This window comes from Curcuma longa, chromosome 13 (assembly GCF_044706935.1).
Source record: "Curcuma longa cultivar G26 ecotype Majalengka, Jawa Barat chromosome 13, ITB_CL_G26_1.1, whole genome shotgun sequence".
NCBI classification, from domain to species: Eukaryota; Viridiplantae; Streptophyta; class Magnoliopsida; order Zingiberales; family Zingiberaceae; genus Curcuma; species Curcuma longa.
The window spans coordinates 7,352,322-7,369,864 of NC_133873.1; the positions used below are offsets into that span (position 1 = coordinate 7,352,322).

General features: G+C 44.8%; 4 protein-coding genes across 4 annotated transcripts; 2 read left to right on the forward strand and 2 right to left on the reverse strand.

The window, feature by feature from the left end:
* Positions 1-2,294, reverse strand: LOC141843971 (transcription factor PCF5-like). The gene is given in 3 exon segments (XM_074731977.1): positions 1-1,097; positions 1,100-1,851; positions 2,218-2,294. Coding segments are annotated over 3 exon segments (1,626 nt in total). The 3' UTR covers positions 1-300.
* A 3,842-nt stretch (positions 2,295-6,136) lies between these two features.
* Positions 6,137-7,618, forward strand: LOC141844320 (GDSL esterase/lipase At5g45910-like). Its single transcript, XM_074732357.1, has 5 exons — positions 6,137-6,371; positions 6,445-6,660; positions 6,747-6,895; positions 6,972-7,248; positions 7,335-7,618. Exons 1-5 carry the CDS (start codon positions 6,152-6,154, stop codon positions 7,547-7,549), a joined length of 1,077 nt encoding a protein of 358 aa, XP_074588458.1. The 5' UTR covers positions 6,137-6,151; the 3' UTR covers positions 7,550-7,618.
* Positions 7,619-9,438: 1,820 nt separating this feature from the next.
* Positions 9,439-12,520, forward strand: LOC141844535 (uncharacterized). Its single transcript, XM_074732565.1, has 3 exons — positions 9,439-11,676; positions 11,775-11,825; positions 12,290-12,520. Exon 1 carries the CDS (start codon positions 9,520-9,522, stop codon positions 11,401-11,403), a length of 1,884 nt encoding a protein of 627 aa, XP_074588666.1. The 5' UTR covers positions 9,439-9,519; the 3' UTR covers positions 11,404-11,676; positions 11,775-11,825; positions 12,290-12,520.
* A 2,064-nt stretch (positions 12,521-14,584) lies between these two features.
* Positions 14,585-15,637, reverse strand: LOC141844517 (ethylene-responsive transcription factor CRF1-like). The gene has a single exon (XM_074732552.1). It carries the CDS (start codon positions 15,635-15,637, stop codon positions 14,705-14,707), a length of 933 nt encoding a protein of 310 aa, XP_074588653.1. The 3' UTR covers positions 14,585-14,704.
* Positions 15,638-17,543: the final 1,906 nt, after the last annotated feature.

Genomic DNA, 17,543 nt, shown 5'->3' on the forward strand with positions numbered 1-17,543 from the left:
TCAAAGGGAAGCACTGATTTTATTACTGAAATGTCACAATAACATCTCCGAATGTAAACAGTTCTCCAATGGCGGAAGCCAAAACCTTGAAGAAGCAGCAAGGAACAGACGCAGCAATGACAAGAACAGAAACTAGTACTACTACTACTAATACCAAGGCAGGAGCTGGAAGCTCGATTTGACAGAGAAGAAGAGAGGTTTTCCACGTTCCATCGCATCCTCCTCCATTGGAATGGTGGCGTGGAGTAAGGAATGAGGAGGAGGTGTTGATCGTATTTTTGTTCTTCTTCTTTGGGTCTGTCAGTTGCGAGAAGCAGAGGGCGGCTTGTCGTTGATGCCGTCGTGCTCCTCTTCGCCCTGGAACCGGGCAGGGATCCGGAACCCTGAGAAGCCGACGCCGGAAGCGAATCCGATCGAGGACATCGACGGATAGAACGGAGGTAGTATCCGGTGACTGGCGGTGGCGGTGTCGGCAGGGTCGGCCCAGGCACGGGCAACGGGGGCGTTACTGGACTGAAGGGGTCCCCTCTGAGAAAAGGCAGGGCTTTGGCCCAGCACGGAGTGCAGCGGCACCGCCTGCGGTGGTGGAAAGCTGAGAAAGTAGCCTCCGCCTCCGCCTCCGCCGCCGGGGGTGGCAGGATCCACCACGTTCCACGGAACGATGCGCTGGCTCTGTTCGGCGGCCCAACCGGCGGAGGCGTCGAAGGCGAGTTGGGGGGTGGCAGGGAAGTGAGTGGGGGTGGCTGGGCTCTGGTGGAATTGGCCGTGGTGGTGGTGGACGGGTTCTGGGTTGTGAAAGATTGGATCTTGGAAGGATTGCAGGGAGAGGCGGAGGTCTTTGACTTGGTTCGGCGAGTAGGATTGGAATCTGGTGGAAGGGGTGGAAGAGGGCGAGGTGGCGGCGGGAGTAGCAGCTAACGGGAAGAAAGATTTGATGGTATCGGCAATGGAGTCGGTGTCCATGGAAGGCGGAAGGAAACTGGTGCTTGCATTGCCGCCGCCGTCGAAGTTAAAAGCAGTAGCAGCGCCGACCGGGTCGGCTACGACAACCTGTTTCTTGCTTGACTCGCTGACGGCGGGGTGATCGGAAGAAGGAGGGGGAAGCGAGAGGCGCGGGAGGCGGCGGCGGCGACGGTGGCGGTCGGGCTCCATGGCGGCAGCTCGTCGAGCTCGTCGATGGCGGCCTTGGCGTTCTGTATCAGCCAGTCGACGGCCTTGCTGGGCCGGTCGCAACCAAGGCGGTCCTGGACGTCGTAGAACTGGATGGCGGTGTGGGCGGCGAGGCGAACTCGGCGGTCGCGGGGACCCTTGGCGGTGCACACCTTGCTGTGCCGGTCCTTCCGCCCAGTGGCGCGCATAATGTGCCCGCCTTGCACCTCCACGATCTCCCCCACCGCCGACGCCCCCCTCCCCCGCCCTCCGTACCTCGACCTCGTCTGCCCCTCCGCCGCCGCCGCCGCCTCCTGCAGCGGCGGCGGCGGCGGCGCCTGATGGTGTAGGAAAGAGAGCGACTGTCCGTAGCCGCCGAGACCGTGACCACCATCTCCTGTCCGCTCCGGTAGCCGCCGGGCATACTCCGACGACGAAGCCGTTGCAGAAGCTGAGAAAAAGGAAGCGCTTTGGAAGCCCTGCTCTTCTTCTTCTCGTCCCTCCCCTGCCTCTCCTCCTCCTCCTCCGTTTTCTCCTTCTTCCTCCGGAATCGGAAGATACAGAGCTCTCCTCGGATCCAGATCCCTCCCCTTCTTCCTCCTTCCCTGTTCCAGCTTTCCCCGCCCGTTCACCTCCCCTGCGCCCGCAGAACCGACGGACGATGCCTGCTCTCCTCTTCTTCCTCCTCCCGCCTGCAAACTCCTTGGCCATCCAAGCCGCACAATCCCATCACCAACCCACCCGCTCGTACCTCAACCGAGGTGCGGAGGTCAGGACTGGCGTCTAGGAGAGCACAGAACAGAACAGAAGACGACGGAGTGGGAGTTCAAGTGGTCCTTAGCCTACAATTTGAAAGAAGCACCCAAGCTGTCGTCCATGGCAGCCGTGTCTTGGACAGAGAGACGAGAGATGGAGCAGAAGGGGCTCAGAGATCAACCTCACCTCTCGACCCATCTCCCAAGGCAACAACCCTCATCATCATCCCCCAAACTTCTCAGTGCTCGCTCTCCTTCCTCCTCTCTTCCTCCTCCTCCTCCTCCATTATCCATCTCTCTCTCTTCTCTTTACTGCCTGCTGCTACTGCTGCTGTTCGCAGTGACTTTGGCAAAAGAGAAGGCAGCTTTCTTCTGATTTACCATCGCCATTGGCTTTCCTTTCGGTGAGTTTTGTTTCACCATGAGGAACCAGATGGGATGGTGCAGATCTCACTCTCTCGCTGTAAACATTGAAGGCAGGCAGGCAAGCAAGCAGGGGAGGGGGGGAAAAGGGTTATAATTGCTGCGACAACGACAGCACAGCGTTCGACAAGGTGGTGAAGATGATTGGCTGCTCTTCACACTACTGCCAAGGCAAGCCAACACCTCCCCCTCCATCCCCCCTGGTAAACACCATGAGGGTGAGATTGGACTTGGATGGAATATAATCGATAATTGATTGGAGGTTGAAGGAGGAAGGAGCAACCTTTTACAAATTCAAGATTATGACGAAGTGGGCAAGAGGTCGAATCTCGACAAAACCAAGACAATGCCTTTCTCCGTTGTGACTAACTGTAGCTTCTCGATTTACCTTCTTACAGATGATCGATGAAGTGAGGCTAACCATGTGAGGCCGTTGGGATGACGAATTCCATCTTTTGCTGAAGGATAATAGAAGATAAAGATTTATTATGGGAAGAAGAAAAGAAAAGACCGTGAGCAAGAGGCTATCGAGCTCGCGTGCCAACGGTGAGCAATGAAATTTAGGAGATGAGAGGGGCAAAAAAGAAGTCATTTTGCTTGATTTTAGGATGAAGAATTGTTGCATCTCGTAGATGATGGACAACGTCTTGATTCTCATACAATTCGGATGCGATGGAGACGATAGGAGTCATGTGGTAGTATCCGGTCAACATAGGTGTGTGTGGCATGATCCAATACTGGGTCAATATAGACTACATGGGGCATGTCAATAGTCTTTGACTAGTCGAGTCGATCTAACCTATTGACCTCTCAACTTGCCAACATCTTGAGTAGTAGACCTCCCGACCTCCTAGCATATGAAGAGACACAACGGTTATCAATATGAAGAATATGGTAGTTACAAGGGTACCCTCTAAAGAGTTGTGTCCCTTGTGCTTCTCTCACTGTATAAGGTAGAGGGAGAGAATTCTATAAGAGGGTGTCATCAACTAATCTCATCTACTATTATCTATTTTTACTCTGTTCTTTATTCTATTTCATCTTTTTAGTATATGTTTTTGGAGTTCCATGATGATTTAGACATCGGAGGGATCTCATTGGGTAACTCTCAGTGAGTCCTTTGACATGTGTTATTTTTCACAAAATCGACTACGTCATGAAAAGAAAGAGATGTCATCACCCTATATTGCAGGGAATTTCTATCATTGCATCATCGCAGTGAGATTTCTCAGATCGAAATAGTGACTTTAAAAATGTCAAAGTAATCATTTGCAATAGTGATCTAGTCGATTGTCTACTTGCATGTCGATGATAGTTCATGAGTCGTTGTTTCACCGCCCTTTCACTACCTCACCTTTCTCCCACAAGTTGACGATGAATCATTGAAGCTCGAATTGAGCAAAAAGGATGATATAGAAGTTTGTCGTCTCTTAATTGCTAGTGTTACTTACTATTCTCCCCTAGTTTTGATAGGTATGTTTCTAAGTGTGTATAAGTTGTATTCCGAATTTATTCAGTAGACGAATCAAGAGAGAAGATCGTTTACTTCCAAGATTAATCAGGCGAAATCTAGATACCATGTAAATTACAAGTTTGAAGTAGTGTCATAGAGAATGTCCAAACAATACTAATTACACTATGGTTGATACCTTACTATTTATGCATCGATCGATTAACTTTTAAGAGTTAAGAGGTTGGGAGATGCTTGGTTTAGTGGTGTCTAAGTTAGATTCAAAGGAGATTTTGTCGATATATACGAGTTTGAATCAAGTCGAGTCATGTTCTCAAAATACTTCGACTTAAAAAGAGGGCATGACGAAGATCATCTTATGTTCAAGCTAAGAGTTAGTCATAGAGTGGTCGGGCTAAGATTAGGTTTAATCTCGAACCAAGGGATATCGCTATGAAAACTCTTAAACGCTTCACTTGCATTTTTAACCTCCTCCTTAGCATTTTTGCCTAGCTTTCTCTAGCTATCCTTACCTACTCCGAGTCGCGATCTTTATCATCCAACTATTAAAGCTCCCCTCTACCCCTTTCGCTACTTCGTAGTCAAATTGGTTGCGCGTGCATTGTCGTCTCTTTGTCGCTAAAAAATAAAAGCATTTCCTTATCGTCAAGTGAACACCGTTGGCTAAGGGGAGATGGAACCTTTTCCCACGAGGATAATGAAGAAGAGAAGCAATCGTAGATCGTAACTCGTAAAGCCTCATAACTCATACATGGTCCCAACAACAAGTTGTTGAGATGGAATCAAAGAGAATAAAGTCGAGAAGAGTAGAACTAATTCTCAAGGACTACCTTTCGAGAAATCCTCACACAATCTTTAGACTATCACAATGTACAACTTGACTTCCATGACCTCGAGATTATATCAATTGTATCGAAATCTTTGAATGTCGATCTAGAATTCATCTTCAATTTAGTTGTTTCGATTACGATCTTTTTAATGTCGAATTAAACATCCATTAAAATTAACTAATCATATACCTACCTCATTTAGAAAGATTTGGTGGTGTTGTTGTGATGTTGCACTCCAACAACTAGCAATGTTTCTTGCATTTGCATGACAAGTCGCTTTAAAACTTGACTTGCCTTCTAAGAAACAGTATCAATATGTCGATCGATTAGTTCGTTTGTTGTATGTTTCTTTAAAGACATCCGATAAAATTAGAACAATTTCAAAATGTTTAGTTTGGTATTAGTTACATGACAACGTTGAATTGGTATAGATTCAAAGGGGGGTATGAGTTAGTTTTGCTAAAGGTGGACCTCGAGAAAGCTCGCGATATGGTTAAACGAGTCATTATTGTTACTCCTAAACTCTAAATTTCCATCCATCTCCACCTTAGTTCGCATCTAGTCCCACTTAACTCACTTTCAAATCAGCTTGTTCGCTCTTTCTTCGTCTTCGAATCTTTAAACCTTCATCCATCCTTCCTCAATAACCTAGGCCATCTCGTCCAACCCAAGTTCACCTCGCTCGAAACCCATTTGACCTTGTGTAGGCTCCCTATGATTCAATCAATTGAGGTCGACTCAAATAGTCGATAGGAATCGGTACTATAGCCCTCCTCCGTAGTGGTCAATTGTAACTTTCCGATTTACCTCCTCACAGATGGTCATGAGATCGATCGTATGAGATCATTAGAGTGACAGATTCCACTTTTTGTCGAAGGAATCGATATTATAACTCTCGATAGTTCCAAGTGATTTTTAAGCAATAACTTGTCGGTCTCTACCTTAGTTCACATCTAGGTCCACCTCGCAATATCAACTAGCTCACTTCTTTAGCCTCGAAGCCTTCGAGCCTCCTTCCTACTTGTCTACTCCTTTCCAAGTCTAAGCTTGACCATGCTACCTAAGTTGAGTTCCTTGCCCAACCCAACTTACTTCGTCTAAGCTACTTGCAACTCGATCGAACCCCTTCCATCTCGCTCGGTCCTACTCGACTTCTCTCAAATGATATCAAATAAAATAGTTATCGTATAGTCTTAAAACATGGAAGGAGGAGTCTTATGTAATGGTAAAATTGATGTCGTGTAATCTAGAAGTTACGAGTTCGAAATTCTATATTGCCCTCTTTCTAAGATACCTCAACCTTTTGCCACCAGACCTGAAAGGTGTGATACATCCAACTTAACTTAACACACGAAGGTGACATTTTTCCTAAAATTATTTATTATTTTCCTTTGATTTATTTGTTAAAAAACTATTTTTTAAAATTGTTTTCTAAAATAAATTAAAAGAGAAAAAAAAGGAATATAAACAGAGTGGTGCAGCCATGAAGTAGAACAGAGCAAAGGAACTGCTTCTTCCTTACCATGAAGATGAAGCTTTTCAGCCTTCTCTTCTTCTTCTTCCTTGTCTTCTTGTCGTTGCTCCAGCTCTCCCGCTCCCAGCGCTACAACGCCCTCTTCAACTTCGGCGACTCCCTCTCCGACACCGGCAACGTCGTCATCGCCGGCCTCCCCTACGGCATGACCTACTTCGGGAAAGCCACGGGTCGCTGCTCCGACGGCCGCCTCATCATCGATTTCATCGGTATCGGAGTGTATCTTGCTCCAAGTTTCTCAAAGGTTGCTCCTTTTTTGATCTCTGGTTCGATCCATTGTAGCCGAGGGCATCGGGCTGCCTCACCTGCCTCCGAACACCGCCGCCAACGCCAGCTTCGACCAGGGCGCCAACTTCGCCTTCATCGCCGCCACCACCCTCCCGTTCGCCTTCTTCCACGAGCGCAACCTCAGCAAGGGGCTCTGGGTGAACGCCTCCATCCACGAGCAGATCGACCGCTTCGAGAACCTGCTCCCCTCCATCTGCGGCGCGCCGCAAGGTCGCGACTTCTCTCCCCGATTCCCAAAATTAGGCCGCCGCCGTCGTCCACGAATTCGCCGTAAAAAGCTTCCTTTTTTGACGCAGATTGCAAGGATTTCTTGAGCAGGTCGCTGCTGGTGGTCGGCGAGTTCGGCGGCAACGACTACAGCACGGGCCTCTTCGCCAGCCGGACGATCGCCGAGGTGAGCACCTTCGCGCCGTCGGTCGCCGCCGCAATCGGAGAGGGCATCGAGGTAAATCGGACTCGAACTGGAAGATCCTTCGATTTCTACTCAGTTCATAATATCAAAATGATCATGATGACTACAGAGATTGATCGGCCTCGGCGCCGTCGACCTCATCGTGCCGGCGCTGCTTCCGGTGGGCTGCTTCCCGCTGTACCTGACGCTCTACAACACCTCCGACCCCGACGACTACGGCCCCCGGACCGGCTGCATGCGCCGGCACAACGCCTTGACCTGGTACCACAACATGCTGCTCCGCCGCCAGCTCGACCATCTCCGGCGGAAGTACCCGGCCATCTCCATCCGCTACGCCGACCTCTACTCCCAGGTCTTCGACTTCGCCGTCAATCCCCTCAAATACGGTGAGCATGAATCGCCGATCAAAGGCCCGAAACAGACGACGAACTAAAAGGACTAATCGGCGACTGCATGCTTCGGTCTTCTGCAGGATTCAGAGACGGAGCTTTGAGGACTTGCTGCGGGGCGCCGGGAACCGGCCAGTACAACTTCAATATGCAGGCGAAGTGCGATCAGAATGGCTCGAGCGTGTGCCCCGATCCGACCACGCACGTGAGCTGGGACGGGATCCACATGACGGAGACCGCCCACCGGATCATCGCCGCCGGCTGGCTGCATGGCCCCTACCTGGATCCCCCATTTTGAGCTCCGGCGACAAGGGAGATGGCGAGACTCTGCATGCAAAATCTTGGCCGTTGGAAATTTGCAGGAGTTCGTGACCAATGATAGAAACAAATTATAATTTTGATTTTTTAAAAATAAAAGTAATATCAAATTTGTTTAAATTTATATTTTATTATCAACGAAGCATCCAATCCACTTTAACGTATTTTAATTTTCAAAATTATTTTTATTTTTAATATCACTATTATAAATATAAAATCATAACTACTACCTAATTAAAATCGTTATAATTCAGTAATTATTATATAATTACACATAGTTACTCTAATATAATATTAATCAATATTTATTATAAATAAATTATTTATATTATAATAATTATTATCCTTGATTTATATTAATTAATATTGATCACAAATAAAATATCCATATTATATACAAGAGCTATGATATGTAATTGCTATAATAAAATGTCGTTGAGAATTTTCTTCCAAATGGAGAACGCAATCAAAGGATGCTGGGCATCTGGATTGGCCGCCGTATGCGCTTCCCGATTTACCCTGGTGGTCGGTGGGAAACTTCCGTAGGACCGGGCCGGCCACCCCTAGGGATTGAGTCCATGAGACTGACTGGGATTTATCATTTTTTTATAATAAAATGTCGTTGTCCCCGGGGTCATGATGCCACGGTAGGACATCCAGGTTGTCATCTAGGCACCCGTGGTTCGATCCCCAACTACAGCGTATTTGTAGGAATTTTCCTCCAAATGAGGATCGCAATCAAAGGATGCTGGACATCTGGGTTGGCCGCTGCGTGCGCTTCCTAATTTACCTTGGTGGCCGATAGGAAACTTCCGTGGGACCAGGCCGATCACCCCCAGGGATTGAGTCAATGCGACTAACTAGGATTATCATTTTTTTAATAATAAAATGTCGTTGGTTGAAATGTCTTATCCTAAGTGGTAAGTATGGAAACATGTGTTGCTTGAGGTTTCGAATTCGAATACTCTTAGCAACATGTATTTGTTGACTAAGGTACTGTGTGATTCAATTCTTAGCAACATGTATTTGTTGGCTGAGGTGCTGTTGAGGCAGTATGTTCTTATCAACATAGTGGTACCGTGCCTCCAAAAAATCCCTTAGGGGGTTTTTTGATATGAGACCGTTTCGGTGGTAGGGTCGGTCACTATAAAAAGTTTACCCATTACAATTTTTTTATGTCTGGGCTGGTTGCTACGTGCACTTCTCGATTTACCCTAGTGGCCAATGGGAAACTTCTGTGAAGGCGGACTGGTCACCCTCAGAGATAGTCAATGAGGCTAACTAGGATTTATCATTTTTTTATAATAAAATGTTGTTATCCCCGGGGCATAGTGCTGCAGTAGGACATCTAGATTGTTACCTAGGCACCCGCAGTTCGATTCCCAACTACGACGTATTTATAGGAATTTTTCTTCAAATGGGGAGCGCAATCAAAGGACGCTGGGCGTCTGGGCTGACCGTTACCCTGGTGGGCAGTAAAAAACTTCTATGGAACTGAACCGATCACCCTCAAAGATAGTTAATGAGACTAACTTCATCTTTTTGAAGTTATGTGACTTGCATTCTCTAAATCTACTAATTAAGTTCAATAAGTTAATCAAATTAAGAATAATGACTTTCCTAGAAGACAATGGATTCTAACAGATTATAGAGAATATGTATGCATCTCCAATCGATAAAAACCTTTCTTCATATTCGTTTCGATAGTAATCGATCGATAAATTTGTACTAAGATTTCTCATTTTGACTATTTGATCTAGGGCATAATTTGCACTTATAATCTCCTCCCTTTCTTTCTATGCCTAATGCCTTTCTTTATAAAGGGAGACTCAAATCTTCTCGTCCATGCTCAATTTTGGTCCGGCCGGATCGAATTCGAACCCTAATTTATTCCCCCCAATTCCCTCTCCCTTAAAAACTCCTCCTTTTTCGTCTCTCCTTCGAAACCTAATGCGCGCGCCATGGCGGCGCAGGATTACGCCGGCCACGTTCCCGATCATCTCCTCCGCCGTACGTTGCTTGGTCCTTCCGGCGCCCGCTGCCACTGCAAAGCCTCCTCCTTTCCCTCCTCTCCCCACGGAACTCCGCGTCAAGTCCCTAATCCGTTCCGGGATGGTCGATGACGCCGCCGCGCTCCTCGCCGCCGCTCCCCCTTCCAACCCCCCGCCGGCACGCTATTTCAACTTGGTGCTCTCCTCATTTACCAGCCTCCGCCGGTTCGGAGCTGCCGTCGACCTCTACAACTCGATGTGCCGCTCGGGCGTGGCCCCGGACGTCGTGACCCTCAACATACTGATGAATTGCCACTGTGAGTCCGGCCGCCTCGACCTCGTGCGACAGGTGTTCGATCAGTTCAGCTTCTGGTCCTGCGCCCCTAACGTCATCTCTTGCAACACTTTGATCAAAGCTTACTGCAGGAAAGGGCGGGTTTTTGATGCTCTTGGAGTTCTTCGGCGGATGCAGGAGGGTGGACCGAGGCCGAACGATCGGACCTACTCCATTTTGATCGATTCTGCCTTTCAGTCCTCGATTTGGGAGTTGGGTCTGATATTGATTCGCGAAATGTTGCTCATTGGATTGGTGCCCAGTCCAGATGCATACAATTGCAGCTTCGCCGGCCTTTGCAAAGTAGGAGAAATGAGAGCTGCAGCCGCCCTGTATTCTAGAATGGTTAAGCTGGGAGTTAAAGGAAATGTGGTGTCGTACAATGGCTTTATCAGTGGATTGTGCAAGGAGAGGAAGATTGAAGATGCAAAAGTGATGCTGATTGAAATGTCAGAGATGGGAATTAGTCCAGATGCTACGACATACGCCATCTTGATTCACGGGTTATGTTTGGTTGGGCAGATTGAAGATGCTGAAAATATGTTGCAAAGCATGGTCCAACTCGGTTGTGCTCCAAATGTAGTCACATACACTGCATTGATAGGAGGATATTGTAAAGAGGGGAGAGTAGAAGAGGCATTGAGACTCTTCGACGATATGTCACAGCAAAGAATTGATCCTAACGAGTTTACATACTGCACCTTGTTAGATGGATTGTGTAAAGAAGGGAAACTTGAAAAGGCACTGCAGTTTTTCCGCGCGTTACAAGATGAAGAGTATGGAAATCATGTTGTTGGGTATAATACTCTGATATCCGGGTTTTGTAAAGTAGGTTACGTGGATGAAGCTAGTAGACTATTCGCCGAGATCATTCAGAGAGGATGCAATCCTGATACAATTACCTATAATACCTTGATCGATGGATTTTGTAAAGTTGGACGGATCAAGGATGCATATAGCTTCTTACTTGACATGCAGAAGCAGGGCCTAAGGCCAAACCTCATTACTTACAATACAATGATCTCCGGTTTAATTAATATGGGATGTCTAGAGCAGGCTGTGCATCTGAAAAAAGAGATGATTGCTAAATTAGTACAACCAGATGTGGTCACATACACTGCTCTTATAAACGGAATGTGTCAGGTAGGGAGGTTCCAGGAAGCTGAAAATTTGCTGGATCATATGGAAGATAGAGGGATCGAACCTGATGCGATAACTTATTCATGCATACTTCATTTTTACTGTAAAAAGATGAAGCTGCAAGAAGCAAAAGGTATAATCCAAAGGATGAGAGAAAGGGGATTTGAGGCAAACTTTGGTGTTTATTCTGTATTGTTGCAAGGGTTTTGCAGAAGAGGTGAAGTTGAGGAAGCAATCAAGCTGCTTAATTACGCTGTTTTAGATGGTGCCACCCCATCTACAATTGCTGTTACTCATCTTCTTGAGTATATCTCTCAGTTTGGGCTACTCGACAGATTCGTAGACTTGCTTCCAGTCAGAGCTGGTTAGTATGGGGATCAATTGCTTGATTTAGCATCCAAGGTTTCCCTGTTACCCAAATTATAGTGCTAGATCCCTTCAAGGTATAACTTTCATTGTAGATTTTGAAAAATCCTATGAACATTGAGCAAGGCTGTGCAGTTGCTCCATACTTAATCTGGCTGAAGGTGGCTCTCCTTTAATTCTGCCTTCAGCAGCTTGCAGTAAATGAAATACTTGGAGCAAACTTGTGAAGCACTAAGCGAAGAGCGCTCGCATAATAACTGCACAAGAATACAAATGGTTAGTCAAAGCAAATGCAAGATACTCCTCTCAGTACATTGCCTTTCTTTCCAAGCAAAACTGGTTTCTCACCTCAACCCTGATTTTCTATTTTGCAGAGATGCAATTTGATTATGCCAGAAAAGCTTTGCAATTCCACTTCAAAAGAGGTTAGATTCTCATCACAGTGTGAAATTGAAACCCACAACATAGCAAGTATAGACAGACCACTGATCAAACATCAATATGACATGATAATGACATTACTTGGTCATGCTAGATCGAGTTCGAATCGGGTTTCATTAGTGCACATGAGGCCTAGAGTCCAAACCAAAGTGTAACAATCCTTCATTTACCAAAAAATACTCCATTTGCTATAAATATGTACTAGACAACCATCACCTGCACACATGGATTGATAATATCTTATAAACAAAACACACTATATTCCTGTGATAACACAAAAAGTTTCACAATTATAATTTATACTATGGAATATAGATCTTGCACAATTTTGAGAAATGACACATTCAGTAGAATTGAACAATGTCTTATTCAGTTGACCTTACTTTATATCACACCGTAAACCTAAAGTTCTCATGTATTTGTGGGAATTTCTCTTTTTGCCCTTCAGGACATGGTATGGTGGTAAAAGATAAAGTGTTTTTCTCAAGCGTATGCATGCGACGTTTGAACAACTAGTGAAGTTGAGATGCTATGTCAGAAGTCATCTCACTTTTTGGATTTATTTGGTATACAAAATGTGGGATCCATCCTTTTTATCATATATTTGTGGGAACACTGAATAGTGCAATGACATCAAATTGCAGATGATGCAGAGGTAAATTTTGAAATGACTTCTTTTATTATTATTATTTTGTTGGATATTCACAACCTTTAAATTCAGTATGAGTATGGTGTCTAAGAATTTACCACTTTAGTAATGTTAAATTGGCATAGGGTAAATATTTCTCAATATAATTTGTCAAAGTTAGGAGGGTGAAATAAAAACTTAGTAAAGTTGAAGAGGCAAAGTGAAATATCCTCATAAATTAATAGAAGAAAGCTACTAGTGTATATTTTTTAATTTTATAAAAATAGGAATTTGATCTTACTAATTCAAATTTATGAAAATTCTATAAATTACACTATAGATTGAAAGAATGAAAGAGACATGCAAATATACAATAGGAGACACATTTTTAATATTTTGAAGAAAAAATACTTCATTGATGTTTTTGATAAATAATCTTAAGTTTTGAGTTAGATTATATAATATTATATAATTAAAGAATTTGTTTGTTTCTCCAAAGGCAATAGGAGACTCCTTTGCCTAATGCCCTTCTACTAATCACAAACTGGTAGATGATCAAAAGAGATATTAATAGCCATTAACAAATATAATAATTTTAAAATGTTTTTATTTTACTATTAAAATGCCTCTTATTTTAAAACTAAAATTTTAACCTTTGCTCACTTATTAATGGACAAAGGATATTTTAACAATAAAATATATGGAAACTATTTATGTTATTAATGGGGAGAATGCGAATGGACTCTTGCAAAATGTTTTTATTCTATGTAAATTCTTTTAGAATTAGTATTTTAAAATTTAATTAAAAAATTAATTTAAAATGCCAATTAGTATAAAGTTATGCATTTTTATTTATAAAAAAATAAATGTTTACCCTTGTAGACACTTTCTTGTCATCTTTCTCACATTCCTATTGAAATTTTTTTAACAAAAATAAAAAGGGCATTTTAAATTTTAAATTATGTAAATAGTCGATGGACGTTAAAAGATCCCCTATTAGATGTTTTATATTAAATATATCTCTTTATTACAATAGTTATTCAATAGCAATTAAAATGTGAAATTTTAATTTATTTATTTTAATTAAAATTTATTATATGTAAAATATTATTATATCAAAATATTTTTATAAATTTGATCAAAATTATATACTTTATTATATTTATTTTAAATTAATCAAAATTATTTTAAAATAATTTTGACTATTTAATTACTACTATAATACTATAATAATATTTATTAACTATTAACGCAATAATTTAGTTGAAGCTGACGGGACAAAATCTTGTAAGAAAAACAGAGATACATGGGGCTCGTAGCCGTCGACCGGCTAGGTCATTACCGGAGAAGCAATCACTTTTGGAACAGACACGTCGAATCCATACTTCAACTTCTCGACTCTGTCGGAACAATCCATATTCTACGCGACTCGCGCTGCGCGACTCCGTGCGCGACACAGCCGACCCATCGCCGTTGTCACCGCCCTCGTCGTGCCGTCCGGGCCCGATCGACGTGCCACTTACCGGCGCTTCGACTGACGTCGGATTCCGATCGAATTGTGGCCGGAATCCGACGCAATTTGACCGGAATGTGGTCGATAATGGCGCGCGCCGTTTTCGGCCAAATCGCGGTCGGATTCCGGCCAAATCGTGATCGGAGATCGGCATGCGACGGCGGTCCTTCCTCGACCGGTCTCCGATCACGATTTGACCGGAATCCAATCGCGATTTGGCCAGAAATTGGAGCGCGCTACTGCCGGCCGTGTTTTCGATCAAATTGCGTCGGATTTTGACCACAATTCGGTCGAAATCCGATGCCGACGGACGCATCGACGAGTGGCGCGTCGATTGGGCTCGGGCCGACGGCCGACGGTGGCCGGACGGCGCGGCTGCAGCAGCGGGGGTTAGGGGCGGAACATTGTGCTTTCCCACATTTGGACGGGCAGATCTGTACATGATCGCGTGATGGACGGTGGATTGGCATGGCACGCACGGTCGCATATGAGAGAGTCGCGCAAAATATCAAACTTTTATATATATTACATTAATTCGTTTCAAGAAATACTTAAAAAACTCGCCGGAATCCATTACTTCGCTTACTCGGAGACATTTTTTCTAACGATAAAAAAATATAACTAATAACAAATAAAATAATAATAATAATAATTAAAAGCGGATAATTTTAGTAGAATAGCTAATTGATCGCTCTCCGGCGCGAAGAGAGGTGAAGGATCAGTCAGTCGGCGAGAGGATCGACAGCGAAATAGTCGCTGACATCACCGGAAAGATCGTCGGCGGTGAAGTCCTCGAGCCCTGAGCTGAGAAGGGCGTCGTCCAAGTCCTCCTCCACGAAGTCGATCGGCTCGTCGTGGTCGTGGAAGAAACCGCGCGGCTCCGGGATGTCGAAGCCGAGCAGGCCGTCGAAGACGGCCTCCTCTTCTTTGAAAGGAAGGAACTCGCGCAGGTCCAACGGCGGCGGTATGGCCGGGAAGTCCGTGGCCGGGAGTTTGAACTTTTGTTCCGGTACAGTGGCGGAAGAGGATGCGGCGAAGCGATGGAGAACAGAGGTCGGAGATGTGACGTCGGGAGGCGATTCCTCCCCGGAGTCGTACGCGCCGGAGGTGGACGCGATGTTGGTGTCTGAGTGTTTCCGACGCCGCGGTGGCGGCAGAGCAAAGGAGTAGGACTCGATGGGGAAGTTGGTGGTGGCGTCTGCGCCACGCAACTCGATGGCGGCGCGGTCGTAGTTCCTCGCTGCCTCCTCGGCGGTGTCGCATGTGCCGAGCCACAGCCGGGTACCCCGCCTTGGATCCCTGATCTCCGCCGCGTATTTCCCCCACGGCCGACGCCGGACGCCGCGGAACCTCGGCTCGCCGCCCTCCTTAGCCGCCGCCGCCGCCGCCGCCCGCCTTTTCGGCCCGGTTGCAGCTCTGCCCTTCTCGGCCTTGCTCTTCCCGGCTTCCGCCTCGCCTTCCAACCGGACCTCGTGCACGACCCGCCGCCCGCGGCGACAGTACCTCTCCGCCTCGTCGCCGGACGAATCCGTGGCGTCGTCGTCGACGCAAAAGATGCGGACCACCCGCGGCCCCGAAACCTCCACCGCCTTCCGCCTTTTCGCCTGCGACGACCCGCTCCACGCCGCCCCGAGAATGCGCGCCGCCTTCTTCATCGCCGCGGCTTCCGCTCTACTCCATCACCTGCATCCGCCATTAAGCCGCCCGCCATAAAAATCACATTTTTACCATCCCGAAACCTCAAGAACGAATCCGACAAACAAAACAAATCAAGATCTGTCGATTTTTACAGAAGAAGAACGACAAATCTACGATCGTTCATAATACTAAAACGCTACCAAATCACTGAGCGATCGGACTGCAGATTCGTTGGCGTTGCGGTTCCACGAGACGTCCATTTCAAACTACCAAACCTTACCAAATTCTGTCGGATTCGTATCAGAAAAGGGAACAGAATCTACCTAAAAGAATTCGAATCGCCCGCAAATGATCTCACAGAACAAGAAGATTGACCAGCAGAAGAAGAAGAAGAGCATAGCAGGAACAGCAGAAAGATCTGTTCAAAGCGATGAAGTGTCGGGAAGTTTATGGAAAACCATCGATTTTATAGGATCGATCGACAGATCAGCCAACTTTTTTTTTTGATTTTTTGATTTTTTTTTTAGATATTTCGGATCGATCAGAAGTCATCGGCAGCGGCCCGGTCGCCGCATCCGAAGAGGTGGCGGTGGCCCCCGCGACGATTGCGTGGTTGGCTGTTGACGATTCCGTACTTAGAGGATTAATTGCACTTTGGCCCCCCTTTAATTCCAAATAACAAAGCAAAGCCTGATTTGAAAAGTGATAGAGGTTGTTTTGTGTTTACTTGAATGGAGAATCTTAAATTTATTTATTTTTTAACTTCAGGTATCTAACTCAATCAATTAATCATGAAGGTGATTGATCCGATCCGATAAAATTTTTTTATAAACTATCAAAGTAAATTAAGAAAGATAGATATCATGATTGACGACCAAACATCACGATTAATTCGAATATCATGGACAAAGGTGAAGCCAGTTTTTTTTTACTTTTTATCACATTTTTTTAGCCTGCCCATATTATAAAAATCCTCTACTGTTAGCTCGGGAGTTATTTTTAAATATGCAAGTTTTACGACTCGGCTAATTTTAGAGATGATCAATAAAAATTCAAATGAATTTTAATAGACGGTCTAACGTTATAAATTTTTCAAACTCGTCAAGTATAACATGTCATGAATAAAATTTGAATCTTCATTGTCTAGGAAAGTCGTTTAAAGTCGTCAATTTAGGTGGGAATTCGTCCGATTGAGTCGCTCCCGTTAAATAATTTAACGGATTAAGTTGAAATTTTATCAATTCATTTTAAAGTGAATTCAAATGGCCGCCTAAGTCGCAACCCATATGAATCGGTCCATAGAGGACTTGGAGTTGACCTGCGGATTAAAAATTTATTTTTTTAAAAAAAATTAAAATTAAAATTAAAATAGAAAACCCAATTAACTAGTTAGTGAATTTGATCTGTCTAAATCGCAATCCAAATTTAAAAATTTTAATTTGACCTCATCTGAACCACAATCCAAATTTAAATATTTTAAATATTTTTTTATTTTTTGGTGAATTGATCCACCTAACCCACAACTTATCTTGGGTTGGATTGAGGATTTCCTAATTCGCCAAAATGGTAAGTCGGTCAGTCTCGCCCTACCATATATGATAAATTTTTGATGAATTAATCCACTCTGCCATAGATTAATCCATTTGACAAATTTAAAATCGTTCCACTTCTTACTATCGCATCATCGTAGAGCCCACGTAGAATTTAAAAGCATGATGACTCCTGCATTATATCAGTAACTAATTAATATTATCCGTATCATGTTCATGCATAGATTGTTAGCTCACTTCAACAAAGGTGGAATCTACCACCCCAACGTCCCACATCATCTGTGGTGGCGGGCCACACGACCATCTATGATCCCGAAGTAAATCGAGCTATCTTTCTCTCTCACATATATAATTTTTTCTACATTTAAACCAT

Bases quoted from the DNA above. Each gene is read 5' to 3' on its own strand.
- LOC141844320 (XM_074732357.1), top strand. From the start codon at position 6,152: ATGAAGATGAAGCTTTTCAGCCTTCTCTTCTTCTTCTTCCTTGTCTTC. The intron at 6,661-6,746 runs GTCGCGACTTCT...TTTTTGACGCAG, and splicing joins CATCTGCGGCGCGCCGCAAG to ATTGCAAGGATTTCTTGAGC. The intron at 7,249-7,334 runs GTGAGCATGAAT...GGTCTTCTGCAG, and splicing joins CGTCAATCCCCTCAAATACG to GATTCAGAGACGGAGCTTTG.
- LOC141844535 (XM_074732565.1), top strand. From the start codon at position 9,520: ATGCGCGCGCCATGGCGGCGCAGGATTACGCCGGCCACGTTCCCGATC.
- LOC141844517 (XM_074732552.1), bottom strand. From the start codon at position 15,637: ATGAAGAAGGCGGCGCGCATTCTCGGGGCGGCGTGGAGCGGGTCGTCG.